Consider the following 17,057-nt stretch of genomic DNA (forward strand, 5'->3'; position numbering starts at 1 on the left):
ACGAGCAGGAGGAAGAGGAAAAACAGGAACCCGCAGTTCAACCTGCCATTGCTCTGAGACACTGCATGGAGCTGGCTGCATTTCTGCTGCAATGCGGAGAGCAGACTGACAGAGAACGAAGAGCTTTACAGACCGTGACCGCTTTGGTTCGAGAGACTACGGTGAAGGCAGAGCGGCAGCGAACTATGCACGATTTCTTTACGTGCACCACATAATTGTTTTAACTGAGTCCATTTTATGTGAGTCATTGTAGGAGATGGTCACCAACAGGGCCTCATATAAACAGGTTTGACTGTATAACTGGAGTCAAGATCCCTGAAAACTGCTTTGGGCTTCTCGTTGAACGATGCGTCTTTGTGTTCGTGCAAATCGACGCCACGGCCGTGCATTTTCATCCACGGACAAGGGGTGAAGATCGAGATGCCAGAGAACCAAGACGTCTTTCCGACCAAGTACTGGGGCAACATGACGAACCACGCTCCGTGCTGTACGTCGATCAAATACGCAGTGCTAAACACTGTGAATCACTCGTGGACTGAGGCTACTCAGCTGCAAAAAGTGTGCGACCGCGCACTTGCCGTGGCTCGGACACAACAATTTCGGACACCATCATCGTCACGCACTCGATGGATGCTCTCATGCTTTCTGGCGCAATCGCTTCGGGTAAGTGCAGCATTGCTCCGAGTTCAACGTGGATCAGCACGGGTGCCCCAATGAGAAGAAGCATGGGCTCGGACTATCTCCAAGATTCCTGCAAGGGCGAGACCAACGTGATCGTCGAGAAGCTGGCCAATGTCACTGGACGATGCCCAGTTAGCAAAGCCATCAGGTCTCTTGCTTACGAGAACGAGGAGAACGCTTCGGTGAAGCTAAACCAGGCGTACAAGGCGGCACAACGAGTCTATCGAACGTATGTGGACGCAGCAATGTGCAGCTTCAAGCACACCGGCTTAATCTCCAACTACCAGTGGCAGTTCTGGCTGCTGGGGAGCGTTGTTCCTCATAGATCTCCACACAACGACGACATGGTCGAGTTCCAGAGCTGCGCCGGAGGGATCCCGGAATCCACGTTCGGCACCAGATATCGCGACCGATTCTACGTGACAAAACTCAACCACTTCGACGTGGCTTTCCAGAGCGGCGATGCACTGTTCGATGAGGCAAAAATGCCCGTAAAATGGCTCGAGTGCTTGCTGTAGTAATCTTCGGAGCCCCAACTCAAAAACTACCGAAGTGTGACGTAACTCAAGACCAGATGAATTGCAATGACCGACCTGTTATCCATTTCAGCCTGCAAGTCTCACGTCCTGCTGCGAAACCGGAGGTCTTTGTCACAAGACCGCTGGCAAATGTGGCCCTTGCCGAGGTCTGTCTGGCCTTCAGTGCAAGTGCAACATGCAAATTCACTCCTCTTTGAGTGAATTTGGGTGGAAAGTATGCAAGCAAAGCCACAGGTTGAAGACGTGATTCCAAGGCAAAGCCCCAGATAACACCTGATCGGTGGCAAACCGAATACTTGCCTCTCTGCGCCAGTTTTGCAACACGAAATCGGCCGGCCACCTTGTGGTTGGATGGGCGGGGGCATCCCATTCGCGTAGAACTTGACACCACCGCCGGCCTCACTGTTTCTTTTCGCCCACCGAACCGACAACTCGTTCTACTGAACACGCAGTCATGTCGGCCCCTCTTCTGAGCTCGATAGTCGCTGTTGTCCTTCTGAGCGTCCTCCCGTTCACGGTTCGAGCTTTCCAGCAGGATGAGTCGACAACGAATTGGCCGTCGCTCCACTTCCGGTTCGCTATCAAGCGCGACGCCATGGAAGTCCACGGCCAGTCGGATTTCTCCTTGCTGGCCACCCCAACGGTGTCGCTCAAAGACGGCAGCATCGAGGTGCTGTACGACACCTTTGCCGCGTTCATGGAACACGAGATCGTCTACAACTACACCCTCGTGAGTGGCGACGCCTACGTTGCAGGCAGCTATCTGAACGGCTGCAATGCGGTGGTCAAGTGCATGGACGCAGATATCCTGCCACCGGTGAACGCGATCGTGTCGGCGCTGAGTGAAGCCAAGACCGTCTCGAGTGTGTCCACCAGCAATGGCACCGTAATCCCGTGTCTCCCTGGCAATGCGTTCAAGGCTTCAGTGAACGGCATCGACTTCGGCGTCTGCTATTCGGGCTCAGCAGGTTTCAAGATGTTCGGAGCCGACATGGACATCGCAGTGGAGTACATGGAGCATCACGTGGATATTCAGGCGCCGAAGCTGAGCGACGGCGTGGACAGCGACTGCGAGGAGATCGCCTTGCCCAGTACCGTGTCTCCCATTGCCAAGTCATTCCTGACGGGGGCTGCGATCTCTCCTGAAACCTCGAGGAAGCTGGAAGCGGCCTTTGAGATCTCGCTGGAAGAACAGTGCTCGTGCAAGTCGACGCCTCGTCCGTGCATCTTCATCCACGGTCTTGGCGTCCTTACTGAAGAGGAGGAGAACCTCGACTCGTACGACTACTGGGGCAGCATGACGGGCCACACCCCGTGCTGCTCGTCGGTCAAGTACGCCATGCTCAACACGGTGAACAACTCGTGGACGGACGAGACTCAGCAGCAAAAAGTGTGCGACCACATCCTCGCAGTGAGCGAGACGAGCGAGGGCTCCACAGTGTCCGACACCATCATCGTCTCGCACTCAATGGGTGGGCTGATGGTGGCTGGAGCAATCGCCAATGGACTTTGCATGCTCGACTCAAGCACGACGTGGGTCAGCACGGGTTCACCGATGTCCGGGAGTATGGCGGCCGACTACTTCCAGGAATCCTGCAAGGACAACACCAACCTGGTAATGGAAAAGTTTGTGGAGACCACGGGCTTTTGCCCCGCAGACGAAGGAATCACGTCTTTGACGTACGAGCACGAAAGCTACAGCACCCCGGAGCTGGATGAAGCGTACGAGGCTGCGAAGAAGGCGTACCGAGCCAATGTGTACGCTGTAATGTGCAGCAACAGCTTCTCGGGCATCATTTCGTCGTACCAATTCGGCTTCTGGGTCATGGGGGGTGTCATTTCGCACAAATCGCGCAAAAACGACGGCATGGTCGAGTTCCACAGCTGCGCTGGAGGCATCCCCAAGTCCAAATTCGGCAAGAGCTACCGCGACCGCTTCTACGTGTCCAAGCTCAACCACTACGACGTCGCGTTCAAGACCGGTGATGCGCTGCTGGACAAGTCCAAGATGCCAGTCAAGTGGTTCGAGTGTCTGCTGTAGTAGAGCACGCACAAAATAATAGACTAGAGCAGCTGATAAAGCAAATATGAAAGTGTCCGAAGTGTGGACACTACAAAGCAACAACTTTAGGTTCAGGCAGCGACCGGTTGACGCATTGAAATTCAGCGCTGACACAGTTGATAAAGCTGAGCAGCTTATTACATGCCAGTGGCACAGCAATCCAGGAAAACGTGGAATCGCAGCACAGCCGAAGATTTTCTTGGGGAAATGGTTGCAGGCGAGTGTGCAGCTTTTGACTCGACGCTGCGCAATGGGCCGTCACGCCGTCACTGACGGCCACTTGACCTCGACTAACGGTGACCACATTTCGCACACAGCAACCACAACAACTGTTCAACCGATCGCAACAACTGCTCATGTCGCCCCGTATGCATTGGTATCGCCTAGAGTGAGCCAGCTCATTATAAAATTTCCACGTCAAGCGAGCACCTCACAAGAAAACATGTTACTACACCTTTTCAACTTCAAAACTGCAAATTGTAAGTTCAAAACAGCAAAAGGTAAGTTCAAAACTGCACGAGCAGAGACCAGGTCAGCTTCGTACTTTTATACACAGCTCATTGGTTGGCACGCAGCATAGCTAGCCAATAGGCAAATTGTACTCTATAATCGTATACGATGATAGATATCATTCAGTTTGTGATATACATTTATAGAGTATTGTTGTTTTGATCTTACCTTTTGCTGTTTTGAACTTACAATTTGCAGTTTTGAAGTCGAAAAGGTGTACATGTACTTAGAGGTTCTATAGTTGCCTTTGCAGCTTTGCTTCCACTCGCTACGCTAGCCGCATCAAGTCACGAGAATGGTTCGCCCAAGTTTCAGCAGCAGCCCCACACTCTCTAGGAACAGCCCGAGTGGCCGTCATTGCGCTTCCACTTCATCATCAAGCGCAAGTCAATGCACGTTCATGGACAATCGGACTTCTTCGTGCTCGCCAACCCCGTTCAAATGGCCGACAACAACACTGTACTCTACGACGCGTTCACCTCATTCACAGAGGGCTCGACGGTGTACAACTACACCGTCGTAGATGGAGTCGCGTACAGTTCGCGCAGCTCTTCTGGTGTCGACAGCCCGTTGGTGACATGTGGAGATTCATCTACCGTGCCATCAATTAACTCATTCGTTTCAGCTCTGGGTGATTTAACTCCAGTGACGGGGATATCTTCGAGCACTGGCAGTGTGATTGAATGCTCCAGCGGCAACGCGTTCAAGTTTTCGGTTGGTAACATCAACTTCGGGTTATGCGCGTTAGGTTCCTCGGGCTTCGCAATATTCGGCAGCGACATGGCCGTCACTGTGGAGTATTTGGCGAACCGCGTGGATATTGTGGCACCCGAAGTCAATGCCGACTCGGAAGGTGGATGCAAGGCAGTAGCATCGCCCAGTTCGTTGTCAGCGCTAGCAAGATCATTGCTCACTGGTGAGGCGATTTCCACTAACTCAGAGCGAAAGTTGAAGGCGGAGTTCGACTTCTCTCTCGATGACTCGTGCTCATGCAAGTCAAAGCCACGGCCGTGCATCTTTGTCCACGGTTTGGGGATTCGCAAAGCGGAGCCGAAGAACATCAACAAACGTCCAAGGTACTGGGGAGATTTAACGGATCATGCTCCTTGCTGCTCGTCAATGAAGTTCGCGATTCTCGATACGATAAAATACTCTTGGACGGACGCTATCCAGCAGCAAGAGGTGTGCGACCGAGTGCTCGTGGTGAGCAACACCAGCCACGGAAGAACAATTTCCGACACGATTATCGTGACGCACTCCATGGGGGGACTTATGATGGCAGGCGCGATCGCAACTGGGAAGTGCAAGCTAGCGTCAAGCTCTACGTGGGTCAGCTCTGCAGCGCCGATGACCGGAAGTATGTCCTCCGACTATTTTCAGGATTCCTGCAAGGACGACTCAAACTTCTTCATGGAGACGTTCGTGGATCTCACAGGCTTGTGCCCCGCAGGTGACGGGATTCAGTCTCTAGCGTACGAAAACGAAACGTACAGCAATCCAAAGCTTGATGAAGCATACGCCGTCACCCGGGAAGCGTACCGGGCCAATGTATCCGCCCTCATGTGCAGTAAAGGGTACGCTGGGATATATTCGATTGAGCATTTGCAATACCGGGTGCTGGGCAACGCGGTCCCCCACAAGTCGGACCAAAACGACAGCATGGTCGAGTTCCAGAGCTGCGCCGCAGGGATCCCAGAATCGAAGTTTGGCAACACGTATCGTGATAAGTTCTACGCGACACAGCTAAACCATGCCGATGCAGCCTTCAGACATGGCGATTCGCTCGTAGATGAGGCGAAGATGCCAGTAAAATGGTTCGAGTGCTTGTTGTAGGTCGCGAATAGAATAACACTTGCGTTGGTTTACATTTACTAGGATCTTGATGAATTCCACCAGCAATCTACACTGTACGTACGACGATCTACCGATACTCACGAGAAGGTTAGCCCAAGACTTTGTCCTCGGAAAGAGACTTATCACAATTGATGGCAATCGGACGACGTTTTTCACTCACGGTAGACTCTTTTTCTCGTTTTTACTACCTCTGAGCGGAAAATAACGCACCTAGCCAATCAGATTGCACCCTGTTCAGAACGATACCCTTGTAAATCCGATCGTTTGAATTGCGAATCTCCCGCCCATTTTTCTGGACCGCACAACTTCCTCTAGTGCTCATTCGAAGATCTACAGCCTCCCGCTCAAGACGCACTCTCCTGCACATGAAGCAAGCAACCGATGAAGAACGGCAAGCCTTTCGGGAGACGCTGCTCCTTCGCAGCACCAGAGGTGTGCTGAGCCCTGGGGAAATTATCCAGACTGCAGCACACTTTCACTTAAGTCGTTTCGTCTTCGCGCGCATTTGGGAGAGAGGGATTAGTTCGATGGGCGACCGCGTCGCTGCAGTTGTCAAGTCCAAAAAGAGTGCGCGTGGCAGAAAGAAGCTAGACCGAGCAGTCCTCTGCGAGCATGTGTCAGCCGTGCCCGTCAACGAGCGTGAGAACCACCGCAAGATCCAACAGGCGACGAATACAAGTTCCTACCTTGTCCAGCAGTTGATCAAGGAGGGCTACATGAGGCGGGCCCTGAGGCACACACGGCCCCTGCTTACGGCATCGCATAGCGTGGCGCGCCTGAAGTTCGCCGTGAACCACGTGAAGCTATACGGAGACGGGCAGTACTATTTCGACCCAATGTTCGACGTAGTCCACATTGACGAGAAGTGGTTCTACGTCAAAAAGATCGGCCAGCGTGTGTACGTGCTGACGGGCAAGGACGGCACGCCCCTGGAAGAATCTCCCATGCAGTACGTTCAAAGCAAGCGTCACATCAAGAAGGTGATGTTCCTGTGCGCCGTGGCGCGGCCACGCGGCGACTGGGACAGCAAGATAGGGCTTTGGCCTGTCGTGGAAACCTACATTACACAACGCTGGAGTGTCAACCGCCCCGCAGGTGTCGAGGAGATGAAACCAGTCTCTATGAACCGTACCTTGGCGTGCCGCATGCTCGTGACCGACGTCATTCCTGCCATCAAGGCGAAGTGGCCTCAAGATCAGAAGGCCACTCTCATTCGCATTCAACAAGAAAACGCGAGGCCACATGTGCTTGAGGAGGACGCTGAAGTGCTGGCTGCTGGACGCGCCGACGGATGGAATATTCGACTCAAGGACCAACCTGCCCAAAGCCCAGATCTCAATTGCCTTGATCTCGGCTACTTCTGCAGCATACAGTCTCTCCAGTCTCACACCAGCCCACGGACCACGGAGGATCTCATCAAGGACGTTGAGCTCGCGTTTGCAGAGACTACGGCAGAGACTCTCAACAAGACATTCTTAACGCTGCAACTTGTCATGAAGGAGATCATGACCAACGAAGGCGCAACAACTACCGGCTCTCGCACATGCACAAGGACAAGCTGATCAATGCTGGCCAACTCCCCACCACTCTGATGTGTGATGCCGAGATCCTCTTCAGCGCTCACTCAGCAATCGCAATGCTCTCTGTAGAGCAGATCTACGCAGAGCAGCTTCGTGCTGCCCAACCTCGTCCGGTTAGTTGTGCTGGACAACGTCCCTCCCCACCGCAGCTGATACCCCAGCACCAGCTCTCGCTACTACCCTCTGCATTTGAGACTTCAGACCTGGATCATTTTCTTTTGTAGGGCACTTCATTAAACCTCTGCAAATCCTATATCGGTGAAAAAAAACGAGGCGGAGCTATGCGCAAATATTTTTTGAAGGTGCATTATTTTCAGCACAGAGGTAGTACTTCACTGGTTTGGTTCCACGTAGTTGATCAATATACAGAAGCACTCGCTTCGTATGCAGGTCGGAATGCTGCTTCACGCTTGGTTCTTCACTGCTGTTTTCTTTTCTAAAATGCTTGGGTGCGGAATTGCATTCCATCGCCAGGGCTACGACTGACGTAAGCTCAGGCGATCCTCATAGTGCAAACTTGGCCTTCTTGATGATGCGGCCGCTGTCTGCTAACGTAATCGAGCGCTTCAGAAGTAGTGATCCTTCGGCGCATGGGTCCATGGCGCGGTTCTGCGGGGAGTAGAGCGGGAGGCTCTTCTCCACGGCGCACGGGTCGGACGGACTCGACGGGCTCTGCTCTCCCTTGCCGACCACCACGCAGTCGTCAATCCACGCAGTGGTCTGCTCCACAAACGCCGGAGATCCCTCCACGCTCTGGAACAGGATCTCTGCGTCGATCTCGACCTGCTTGTTGAAGTCATCGTCCAGCGGCGTGGGTTCCGTCTCAATGAGCACTTCAGGCTCACGCACGCAGATATCGCTGGGCTCGTTCACGTCCGTCTTCGAGTGGAAGACGTTCACCAACTCGACCAGAGCGCTCGGAAGCACACTGGTGTCCACAAAGGGGGTCATGTAGGCGGACAGCACGTGTCTTGCAGCATCTAAAGCAACACAACTGACCCCATGAGTTCACAGTGTACACTACTAAACTAACACATGCACACAAGATGCACTCCAGCACCTTTCAAGACGTCCAGCGGCGTCTGCAGCACCGTCCACCAGGGCTGGCCATCGCGGGCCAGAACGTCCTCCGACACGCAGCCTTGGAACAGTCCGGCGGCGAACACCGCGGCCCTGGCGGCCAGCGGCGCGTCCACCGCGAGACACGTCCACGTGATTGCGCTGTCGTTCAGGAAGCTCCAGGCCACTTGCTTGAGCTTCAGGCGCAGCTCGTTGCGGCGGGCCGCAAGGGCCGGCAGGGCCACGACCTTGTCCACCTCGGCCGCGATATAACAGAACGAGTGGTCCACTTCCAGCTCGAAGCCGAGGGCCAGCAGCACATCCCCCTCCAACTGAAGAATGTCGCGCACGGCCTGGGCCTCTGATGACGCAGCACTTTGACCCGCGTTCGTCAGCTCTTTGGCTAGTCGACCCACGTCCACGCCCCGGGTCTCGTCGTTCTCGGCCTTGGCCGCCAGCAGCAGGCAGGCCGCCGCGGCCACGCGCTCGTCGCACTGCGCCAGCGAGCGCCGCATCAGGAAGCGGTGCAGGAACACGCAGGCGCTACGATGCGTGGCCAGCGACACGCGCAGCGCCGCCGCCAGCCGCGCGAGCAGCTTGCAGGCGGCGCCCCGACGCTCGAGCTCCGCCGCGAGCGAGACGCCGTCGCGGCGCGACGGCGTGAGCTGAAGCTCGGACGCGGAGAAGAGCCAGTCGGTCGACATGGAGCCTGGTGGGGGGCCGGGGACGAGCCGGTAGCGCAGCGAGAGAAGGCAGCGCGCGAGGAGGCGGTCACGAGGGGCTTTAGCGCGGGCTTGCTCTTCTTCTTGGGCTGCTTGGCTGGAGTGGGCCGGCTAAGGTCGGCCGAAAAAATTAATCCTCGCGTCTTATCGACCAATGAGATGCGAGCATTGTTTCCGGCGGCACTGGCTCCTTGCGCGCCAAAATTGAATTTGAATTTGAAGCGCCTCGAACGAAATTGCTCGTCTACAAAGTTCAGAAAACTATTAACGGCACCTTCAGCTTCACCTGATCTTCTCGGCATATCCTGCGGCTCGAAAGCGAAAAATGTGTCAATTATCGCAGTCAACTTGCTCGTCCCGCCTGTTCCAGCTTCTCCTTTAGAGCCGAGAGCTGCATCGCCTTGGATTGGATGCGCTGGATGACCTCCGTCTTTTCGGCCTCTATGCGATCCGCTTCAGCCAGCACAGCAGCCTCCATCTCGGCGATCTGGTCCTCGATCGACAGCTCAATGGTCGGTTTCTCCATTCGCAGCCTGCGTGCGGTCCGCATCATCGAGAAAAGGTAACGCTGGTCGCCTAATTCGGCTCCCCGCCGCAAGTTTCCTGCCCGCCATGCCGCTTGCAGCAGTTTTGCTGCATTTTGGCGAGTCGACTTCTCCCACCACTCCAGCTCAATGAGGTACCTCACCTTCTTCTCGCTCGGCGAAAGATCGAGAAAATTGAAGAAGAGAGATTGATTAAGCGCGACGATCAACACACCGCAGAACATCCCGCCAGCTACTGAGAACGCCCGACCGAGACATGTCACCGGAAAATAATCACCTAATCCAGTTCCAGACTGCACAGACACAGACGGTTAGCCTGAGGTAAATATCACTGAGGAAACACACAACCAGGTGAACACTTACCAGCGTCACGAGGGTGAACCAGATCGACTTCCAATAGCTGTCGAAGGCAGCTTGAACCGGCCGCTCCAGAACGCGCACAATGGCAGCAGTCAGCAGCGTGTTCAGCACTGTGAGTGGCAGCAAAACATTCAAAGGATGAAGCTTGAAAATGGACTTGAAGTGGAAGAACGGCTTCATGGCGTCCACTCCATTCAGCGATCCCACAAGCGAGATCCAGGGCGAGTGCAGGGCTGACGAGCTGCGCACGAATCTCGCCAGCAAGTACAGCCTCGCAGCCATGAACACGCCTAGCGCCTCCACAGGGTACCGATACACCAAATAGCATCCATCACCGCGCCTAACAGTATCAATGCCTTGTTGCAGCGACTCACAGACCGAGTCGTCCTCGGCACTCGCAGCTCCATGCAGCTGCACGATCTCAAACTCTCCACTAACACCCGGTGGCACATGGAAACTGCAGACAACCAGCTCCAGCGCCAGCAACACAGGCCTCCAGAGTGAAAACTTGTGTCGTCTCGAGGGGATTGAGCTCTGCAGTTGGTTCACTTGGCCGTCGCAGCGATATCTCAGCACCAGCAGCACGTCCAGCAGAACAGTCGACCCCAAGACGCAACTTTTAAGCACTTGCACCCATGTCTCGGAAGGTGCGGAGAGATCCTGGCCGCGTTCAACGATCTCACACTCCACGAGCATCAGAGCAATGCCCAGCAGTCCGGCAAGACACGATGTGAGCTCATAGCGCCGGCGGTGTCGGAATTGCTGGAAAAAGTATCAGAAACCATGCTTTAGCTGGCAGTGTTCTAACGCGTCCGCAGTTGTTGACACTAAGTGCCTAGGGAGCAGCACCTTCTGTAGATGGAGAAGAAAGCGGGTTGGGGGGTCGTGGGGGCTCGAGTTGGCGGCAGCAGGTTGCTCAGCGGCGAGCGCTTGCGCCTCCAGCTTCATCCGTGAGATATTCCTGTACTTTGTTGAAACTGAAAAATGGTGAATGGAATGCAAAACGTCAAAACTATGTGTACTTTGTCCAGAATGAACAAGTTGAAGTGAATCGCAGCAGGTTTTGCTATTATGCGGTGATCACGCGGACGCCAGCAGCGGAGACTCGCTCAGCCGACAGAATGTCTGGCTGCGTGATGAACATCATGTTGCGCGGCACCTTCATCGACCGCGACAGCCACTCGATCATCGCAGGACCGAACTCGCCGCGCACCGACACGAAGTCCACGCGGATCTTCGGGTACATGCTGTCGAACAGTGCCGCCATCTCGCGGAACGAGGTGAGCACCGGAGCGACCGCCTCCTCGTCCGAGAACACGTGCACGATGCGCAGTGTGTGGGTCTGCTCGTTACGACGCACGTAGATGATGGCCTTGTTGATGATCGTGAGGTCGGGCACCTTGCAGAAGAAGACGATGGGGGTCTCACGGATGCTGACAATGGTGCGGGCGATGGTGCGTCCACCGCGAGCACCCGTGTGCTCCACCTCCGGGGTGCCATCGTCCGCCATTCCGATGAACGCCTCCTTTCCGAACCGCGATGGGGCCACACTTTTGAGGACCGCTAGCACAACGCGGAGAATCGTGACTCGTTCGAACATGACAAACATCACCAGCATCACTGCGATGAAGTAGATGGCAAAGTACATGAGCACCGACGGGTCTCCAAGTAGGTTGGCGAAGATGCCGACCACAACGAGCAAGAAGCCCAAGATGACGACGGCCCACGACGCTTGGATATCCCGAGGAATCTCCGAGCGTTTACCTTTCAGCAGCATGCACGCGCATGAGAACATCGCCATGAGACCCAGGAACGCGTATGTGTAGACTCCGTTAACCGTCGTAGCGTCCGCGTTCAGGATCAGAACGAGGCTGGACGACAAGAAGAAGTAGATGCCGATGATGTAGTGGCTGGTGCCGCGGAGCTTGTTCTTCTTGGCCAAGAAGGCGGGCAGCACGCGGTCGTTCGAAAGTCGTTCAACCAGACCGCAAATGCCGACGTACGAAGTGAGCACGGCACCGCAGAGCACAACGAAGGCATCCACACATACCCACGTTTCGAACCAGCTTCCAACAGCGACGTGGCCAACTCTCGCCAGCAGTGCCTCGCCGTGTGCGTAAATGCCGTCGTCGCCTTCAAGAGGCAGCACCGCTAGGATGCCGACAGCCAAACCGATGTTGAAAAACGTGACGAGTGCCCACATGTTGCGCAGTGTCTTGCGAAACACACCCGGCTGCTGCTCCTCCACGTAGTTGGACGATGATTCAAAGCCCGTGATGCCCAGCATGGACGCACCGAAGCCGAAGAAAATGGACGTGAACACGTTGCTGTCCAGCATGGAGCCTGCAAAGTCCACCTCGGGCAGCTCGGTTTTCATGTTGTCCTTGAAGACGTATGTGTGCTGGACACCGTACACGATGCACGAGACGAACAGGATCGACAGTACCAGAATGTGGTGCAGGAAGATGACAACCGCCACGCGAGAGCTCTCCGCCGTGCCCATAGCTGACAGAAGAGCGAAGGCGCCGAGTAGGACGATCGTGCAGCTCACAATCGGGATCTCCACTTGGTTGTTCAGGTAGTGGACACCGGAGGTGGCCGACACGACGCCCGTGGCCACGTACGACAAGATACTCAGACAGGCAGCCACCGCGGCAGTACGCTTGGAGGTTGTGTTGAGTAAAGCGTTGTAGGTGCCTCCGTTCAGCGGGATGGCCGTCACCACCTCTTCGTAGATGAACCGGAACGAGAACAGCACAGCCGACACCATGAGCAGCGGAATCGGCATGAGCTTGCCCGATTTCGCAGCGACAGACGACGCCGAGTACAGCACACTCGACAGGATATCGTTGCCACAGATAGCAGTCGCCGGTAGCTCGCCCAGAAGTTTGCGTGGTTGATTCAGCTCGACTTGAATGTCGGCCAGCTCATTTTGAGGGGCCTGGACGTGCTCCGAAGTGCCGAAGCCCGGGAACTGCCAAGCCGGTCCTCTGGGGCCGTTGTCCACTACCTCGATCTCGATCTTGCGCCGACGAAGGTTCAGCGCTCGCGAGCTGTTCACCGAGCAGACTGCGAGTTTTGGTGAAGACGCTTCGCGGTAGACTGCCGTGGGCGACGGCGCCAACAACGCTCCAGTAGGATTGGGCTCCGTCATGACCGATTCCTGTCGAGGTGAAGCGCGCTGGAGGAGGACTTGGCTTGGAGACGGAAAAAGAGAGAATGGATTCGAGTCCACACAAGAGAGATCTTTGCAAACGATCGCTGGGATCAGGGCCAACAACGACTTTAAGTAAGCGACGCCCTGGTAGAGAGAACCACGCTTTGGTCGACGCCGTTGGACGCTGGTGCCCAATTGGGACGGAAAGTTTTGAATCGCCTGTCCTAGGCAGCCGTTGGGGCCGTCAGATCCCGTTCTGGCGGAGGTGAACCATTTGCCGATGACGTTGGAGTCTGGTCGGAGATGAAAGATGTTTTCCCCATATCCCCAGACACCGACGGAGAAACCAGGGCCTTAGGATAAGACCCACCGCTGGAGATGCTCTTAGGGACGCCGTTTTTGGTTCACAGGGTAGTATGGATAATACGGTGACATCGAAGATAAAGATGCAAGCAAAAACTACCGCTGTGTAAAGAGGATCTAGGAATAAATGCGTTCGCTCTGGTTCATTCGTCTCTTTACGTTACACGCTTTGTTTCTGTTTATCACATGCCTAGGGACCAGCTACGCGGTGATGACCCGAACGCCCACAGTCGACACCCGCTCGGCTGAGAGGAAGTCTGGCTGCGTGATGAACATCATGTTGCGCGGCACCTTCATCGATCGAGACAGCCACTCGATCATCGCAGGACCGAACGGCACCTTCATCGATCGAGACAGCCACTCGATCATCGCAGGACCGAACTCGCCGCGCACCGACACGAAGTCCACGCGGATCTTCGGGTACATGCTGTCGAACAGCGCCGCCATCTCGCGGAACGAGGCGAGCACCGGAGCGTCCGCCTCCTCGTCCGAGAACACGTGCACGATGCGCAGTGTGTGGGTCTGCTCGTTACGACGCATGTAGATGATGGCCTTGTTGATAATCGTGAGGTCGGGCACCTTGCAGAAGAAGACGATGGGGGCGTCGCGGATGCTGACAATGGTGCGGGCGATAGTGTGGCCGCCGCGCGCACCGGTGTGCTCGATCTCGGACGAGCTGTCGGTAGCGAGGCCAACCGCAGCAGCCTTGCCGTAGCGTGAGGGGGCCATCTTCTTCATCATCACCAAAATGCAGCGCAGGATCGTAACACGCTCGAACATGACAAACATCACGAACATCACGACGATGAAGTAGATGGCGAAGTACATCAACACCGACGGGTCACCGAGCAGGTTGGCGAAGATGGCCACCACGACCAAGATGAAGCCCACAATCACCGCAGCCCACGGCGCGTGGATGTCGCGCGGGATCTCCGAGCGCTTGCCCTTCAGTAGCATGCACGCGCACGAGAACATGGCCATCAGTCCGAGGAACGCGTACGTGTAGACTCCGTTAACCGTCGTAGCGTCCGCGTTCAGGATCAGAACGAGACTGGAAGACAGCGCGAAGTAGATGCCAATAATGTAGTGGTTTGTTCCGCGGAGCTTGTTGGTCTTGGCGAGGAAAGCAGGCAGTACACGGTCCGTGGACAGACGGCGCACCAGACCACAGATACCAACGTACGAGGTCAGCACGGCGCCGCTCAGCACGATGAAGGCGTCGATGCAGATCCACGTCTCGAACCAGCTTCCCACCGCTTCCCGGCCGACCATGGCGAGGAGGTCGTCGGAGCTTGCGTAGATGCCGCCCTTGCCCTCCAGCGGCAGCACCGCAAGAATACCAGCGCCAAGGCCGACGTTGAAGAAGGTGACAAGCGCCCACATGTTGCGCAGTGTCTTGCGGAACACACCCGGCTGCTGCTCCTCCACGTAGTTGGACGATGACTCAAAGCCCGTGATACCCAGCATGGACGCACCGAAGCCGAAGAAAATGGCCGTGAACACGTTGCCGTCCAGCATGGAGCCTGCAAAGTCCACCTCGGGGTAGCCCGCGTGCATGTTGTCCTTGAAGACGTGCGGGTGCTGGACGCCGTACACCACGCACGACACGAAGAGGATGAAGAGCACGACGATGTGGTGCAGGAAGATGCCCACAGCCACGCGGGAGCTCTCCGTGATGCCGATCACAGCAAGAACTGCAAATGCGCCAAGCAAGATGATCGTCGAGCCCACAATGGGGATGTCGACCTGGTTGTTCAGGTATCGCACACCGGACGTGGCCGACACCACTCCGGTGGCCACGTACGACAAGATACTGAGACAGGCAGCCACGGCCGCCGTGCGCTTGGAGGTCGTGTTCAACAGGGCGTTGTAGGTACCGCCGTTCATAGGGATGGCCGTGACCACTTCCTCGTAGATGAAGCGGAAGAAGAAGAGCACGGCGGAGACCAGCAGCAACGGGATCGGCATGAGTTTGCCTGACTTGGCGGCCACGGACGAAGCCGTGTACTGAAGACGCCTAAAGCGCTTGTGCTTGACACGGCAAATGCAGAACTGAGAGCCGAATGGGAAAAAGACCCCGGGTCGCTGATGGGGCCACTTGACTACTGATCCCATAGTCACTTCAAGCTGTTCTCGAACGCAGGATACTTTTTCAGGTTTTTGTGCTTGTGGCACGTCACAGTTGAGGCGGGCACTCATGTCTCGCCCATCCTGCGCTAAAGCTGACACACTCGAGTGATCATGGAGGTCACCCCTCCTCGAATGGAGCTTTTGGAGCGCAAGTCTTGCAGCGCTGTTTACAGAAGCGCATCAGACGGTTGTTAGCGTTGCATCATCACGAGCGGCTCGCTCCCGTACAGTAAAATCGTGGGTGCGGTGAATGTCTCCTAAGGCTCGCTTCGGGCAGACCCCTCTCATCTGAGCCCGTGAATTTTGTTTTGAGTTATCGATGTGGTGAATCCATGCGGGTTCCAGCAAACAACGCCAGCATCCGGCCACTGCGCTTACTTACAACAGAATAATTCAAAGATCCCCAACTCTAGTTCATAGCGAACTCATACTTGTATTTACACACGCTAGCAATTAATGCTGCAACTGCTTGTATCATGCCGTAATAACGCGGACACCGACGGTCGACACACGCTCGGCTGAGAGGAAGTCTGGCTGCGTGATGAACATCATGTTGCGCGGCACCTTCATCGATCGAGACAGCCACTCGATCATCGCAGGACCGAACTCGCCGCGCACCGACACGAAGTCCACGCGGATCTTCGGGTACATGCTGTCGAACAGCGCCGCCATCTCGCGGAACGAGGCGAGCACCGGAGCGTCCGCCTCCTCGTCCGAGAACACGTGCACGATGCGCAGCGTGTGGGTCTGCTCGTTACGACGCACGTAGATGATGGCCTTGTTGATAATCGTGAGGTCGGGCACCTTGCAGAAGAAGACGATGGGGGCGTCGCGGATGCTGACAATGGTGCGGGCGATAGTGCGGCCGCCGCGCGCACCGGTGTGCTCGATCTCGGACGAGCTGTCGGTAGCGAGGCCAACCGCAGCAGCCTTGCCGTAGCGTGAGGGGGCCATCTTCTTCATCATCACCAAAATGCAGCGCAGGATCGTAACACGCTCGAACATGACAAACATCACGAACATCACGACGATGAAGTAGATGGCGAAGTACATCAACACCGACGGGTCACCGAGCAGGTTGGCGAAGATGGCCACCACGACCAAGATGAAGCCCACAATCACCGCAGCCCACGGCGCGTGGATGTCGCGCGGGATCTCCGAGCGCTTGCCCTTCAGTAGCATGCACGCGCACGAGAACATGGCCATCAGTCCGAGGAACGCGTACGTGTAGACTCCGTTAACCGTCGTAGCGTCCGCGTTCAGGATCAGAACGAGACTGGAAGACAGCGCGAAGTAGATGCCAATAATGTAGTGGTTTGTTCCGCGGAGCTTGTTGGTCTTGGCGAGGAAAGCAGGCAGTACACGGTCCGTGGACAGACGGCGCACCAGACCACAGATACCAACGTACGAGGTCAGCACGGCGCCGCTCAGCACGATGAAGGCGTCGATGCAGATCCACGTCTCGAACCAGCTTCCCACCGCTTCCCGGCCGACC

General features: G+C 55.8%; 8 protein-coding genes across 8 annotated transcripts; 3 read left to right on the forward strand and 5 right to left on the reverse strand.

The window, feature by feature from the left end:
• Positions 1–420: 420 nt before the first annotated feature.
• On the forward strand, positions 421–1,199 carry PHYSODRAFT_248646 (hypothetical protein; the record flags this gene model as incomplete). Its single annotated transcript, XM_009533309.1, has 2 exons — positions 421–487; positions 550–1,199. The coding sequence occupies 2 exons, from the start codon at positions 421–423 to the stop codon at positions 1,197–1,199; spliced, it is 717 nt and encodes a 238-aa protein (XP_009531604.1).
• Positions 1,200–1,674: 475 nt separating this feature from the next.
• On the forward strand, positions 1,675–3,261 carry PHYSODRAFT_511321 (hypothetical protein; the record flags this gene model as incomplete). Its single annotated transcript, XM_009533310.1, has 1 exon — positions 1,675–3,261. One exon carries the CDS (start codon positions 1,675–1,677, stop codon positions 3,259–3,261), a length of 1,587 nt encoding a protein of 528 aa, XP_009531605.1.
• A 921-nt stretch (positions 3,262–4,182) lies between these two features.
• PHYSODRAFT_335846 (hypothetical protein) lies at positions 4,183–5,625 on the forward strand (the record flags this gene model as incomplete). Its single annotated transcript, XM_009533311.1, has 1 exon — positions 4,183–5,625. The coding sequence occupies one exon, from the start codon at positions 4,183–4,185 to the stop codon at positions 5,623–5,625; it is 1,443 nt and encodes a 480-aa protein (XP_009531606.1).
• Positions 5,626–7,730: 2,105 nt separating this feature from the next.
• PHYSODRAFT_248667 (hypothetical protein) lies at positions 7,731–8,989 on the reverse strand (the record flags this gene model as incomplete). The annotated part of the gene is made up of 3 exons (XM_009533312.1): positions 7,731–8,206; positions 8,287–8,646; positions 8,668–8,989. 3 exons carry the CDS (start codon positions 8,987–8,989, stop codon positions 7,731–7,733), a joined length of 1,158 nt encoding a protein of 385 aa, XP_009531607.1.
• A 361-nt stretch (positions 8,990–9,350) lies between these two features.
• PHYSODRAFT_514817 (hypothetical protein) lies at positions 9,351–9,776 on the reverse strand (the record flags this gene model as incomplete). The annotated part of the gene is made up of 1 exon (XM_009533313.1): positions 9,351–9,776. One exon carries the CDS (start codon positions 9,774–9,776, stop codon positions 9,351–9,353), a length of 426 nt encoding a protein of 141 aa, XP_009531608.1.
• Positions 9,777–9,825: 49 nt separating this feature from the next.
• PHYSODRAFT_513705 (hypothetical protein) lies at positions 9,826–10,635 on the reverse strand (the record flags this gene model as incomplete). Its single annotated transcript, XM_009533314.1, has 1 exon — positions 9,826–10,635. A coding segment is annotated over one exon (810 nt), but the record flags the coding sequence as incomplete, so codon positions are not given.
• Positions 10,636–11,271: 636 nt separating this feature from the next.
• PHYSODRAFT_254225 (hypothetical protein) lies at positions 11,272–12,250 on the reverse strand (the record flags this gene model as incomplete). Its single annotated transcript, XM_009533315.1, has 1 exon — positions 11,272–12,250. A coding segment is annotated over one exon (979 nt), but the record flags the coding sequence as incomplete, so codon positions are not given.
• A 347-nt stretch (positions 12,251–12,597) lies between these two features.
• Positions 12,598–16,644, reverse strand: PHYSODRAFT_286763 (hypothetical protein). The gene has a single exon (XM_009533316.1). The coding sequence runs from the start codon at positions 15,545–15,547 to the stop codon at positions 13,634–13,636; it is 1,914 nt and encodes a 637-aa protein (XP_009531611.1). The 5' UTR covers positions 15,548–16,644; the 3' UTR covers positions 12,598–13,633.
• Between the last annotated feature and the right edge of the window lie 413 nt (positions 16,645–17,057).

The sequence above is a fragment of the Phytophthora sojae genome, assembly GCF_000149755.1.
Source record: "Phytophthora sojae unplaced genomic scaffold PHYSOscaffold_6, whole genome shotgun sequence".
NCBI classification, from domain to species: Eukaryota; Oomycota; class Peronosporomycetes; order Peronosporales; family Peronosporaceae; genus Phytophthora; species Phytophthora sojae.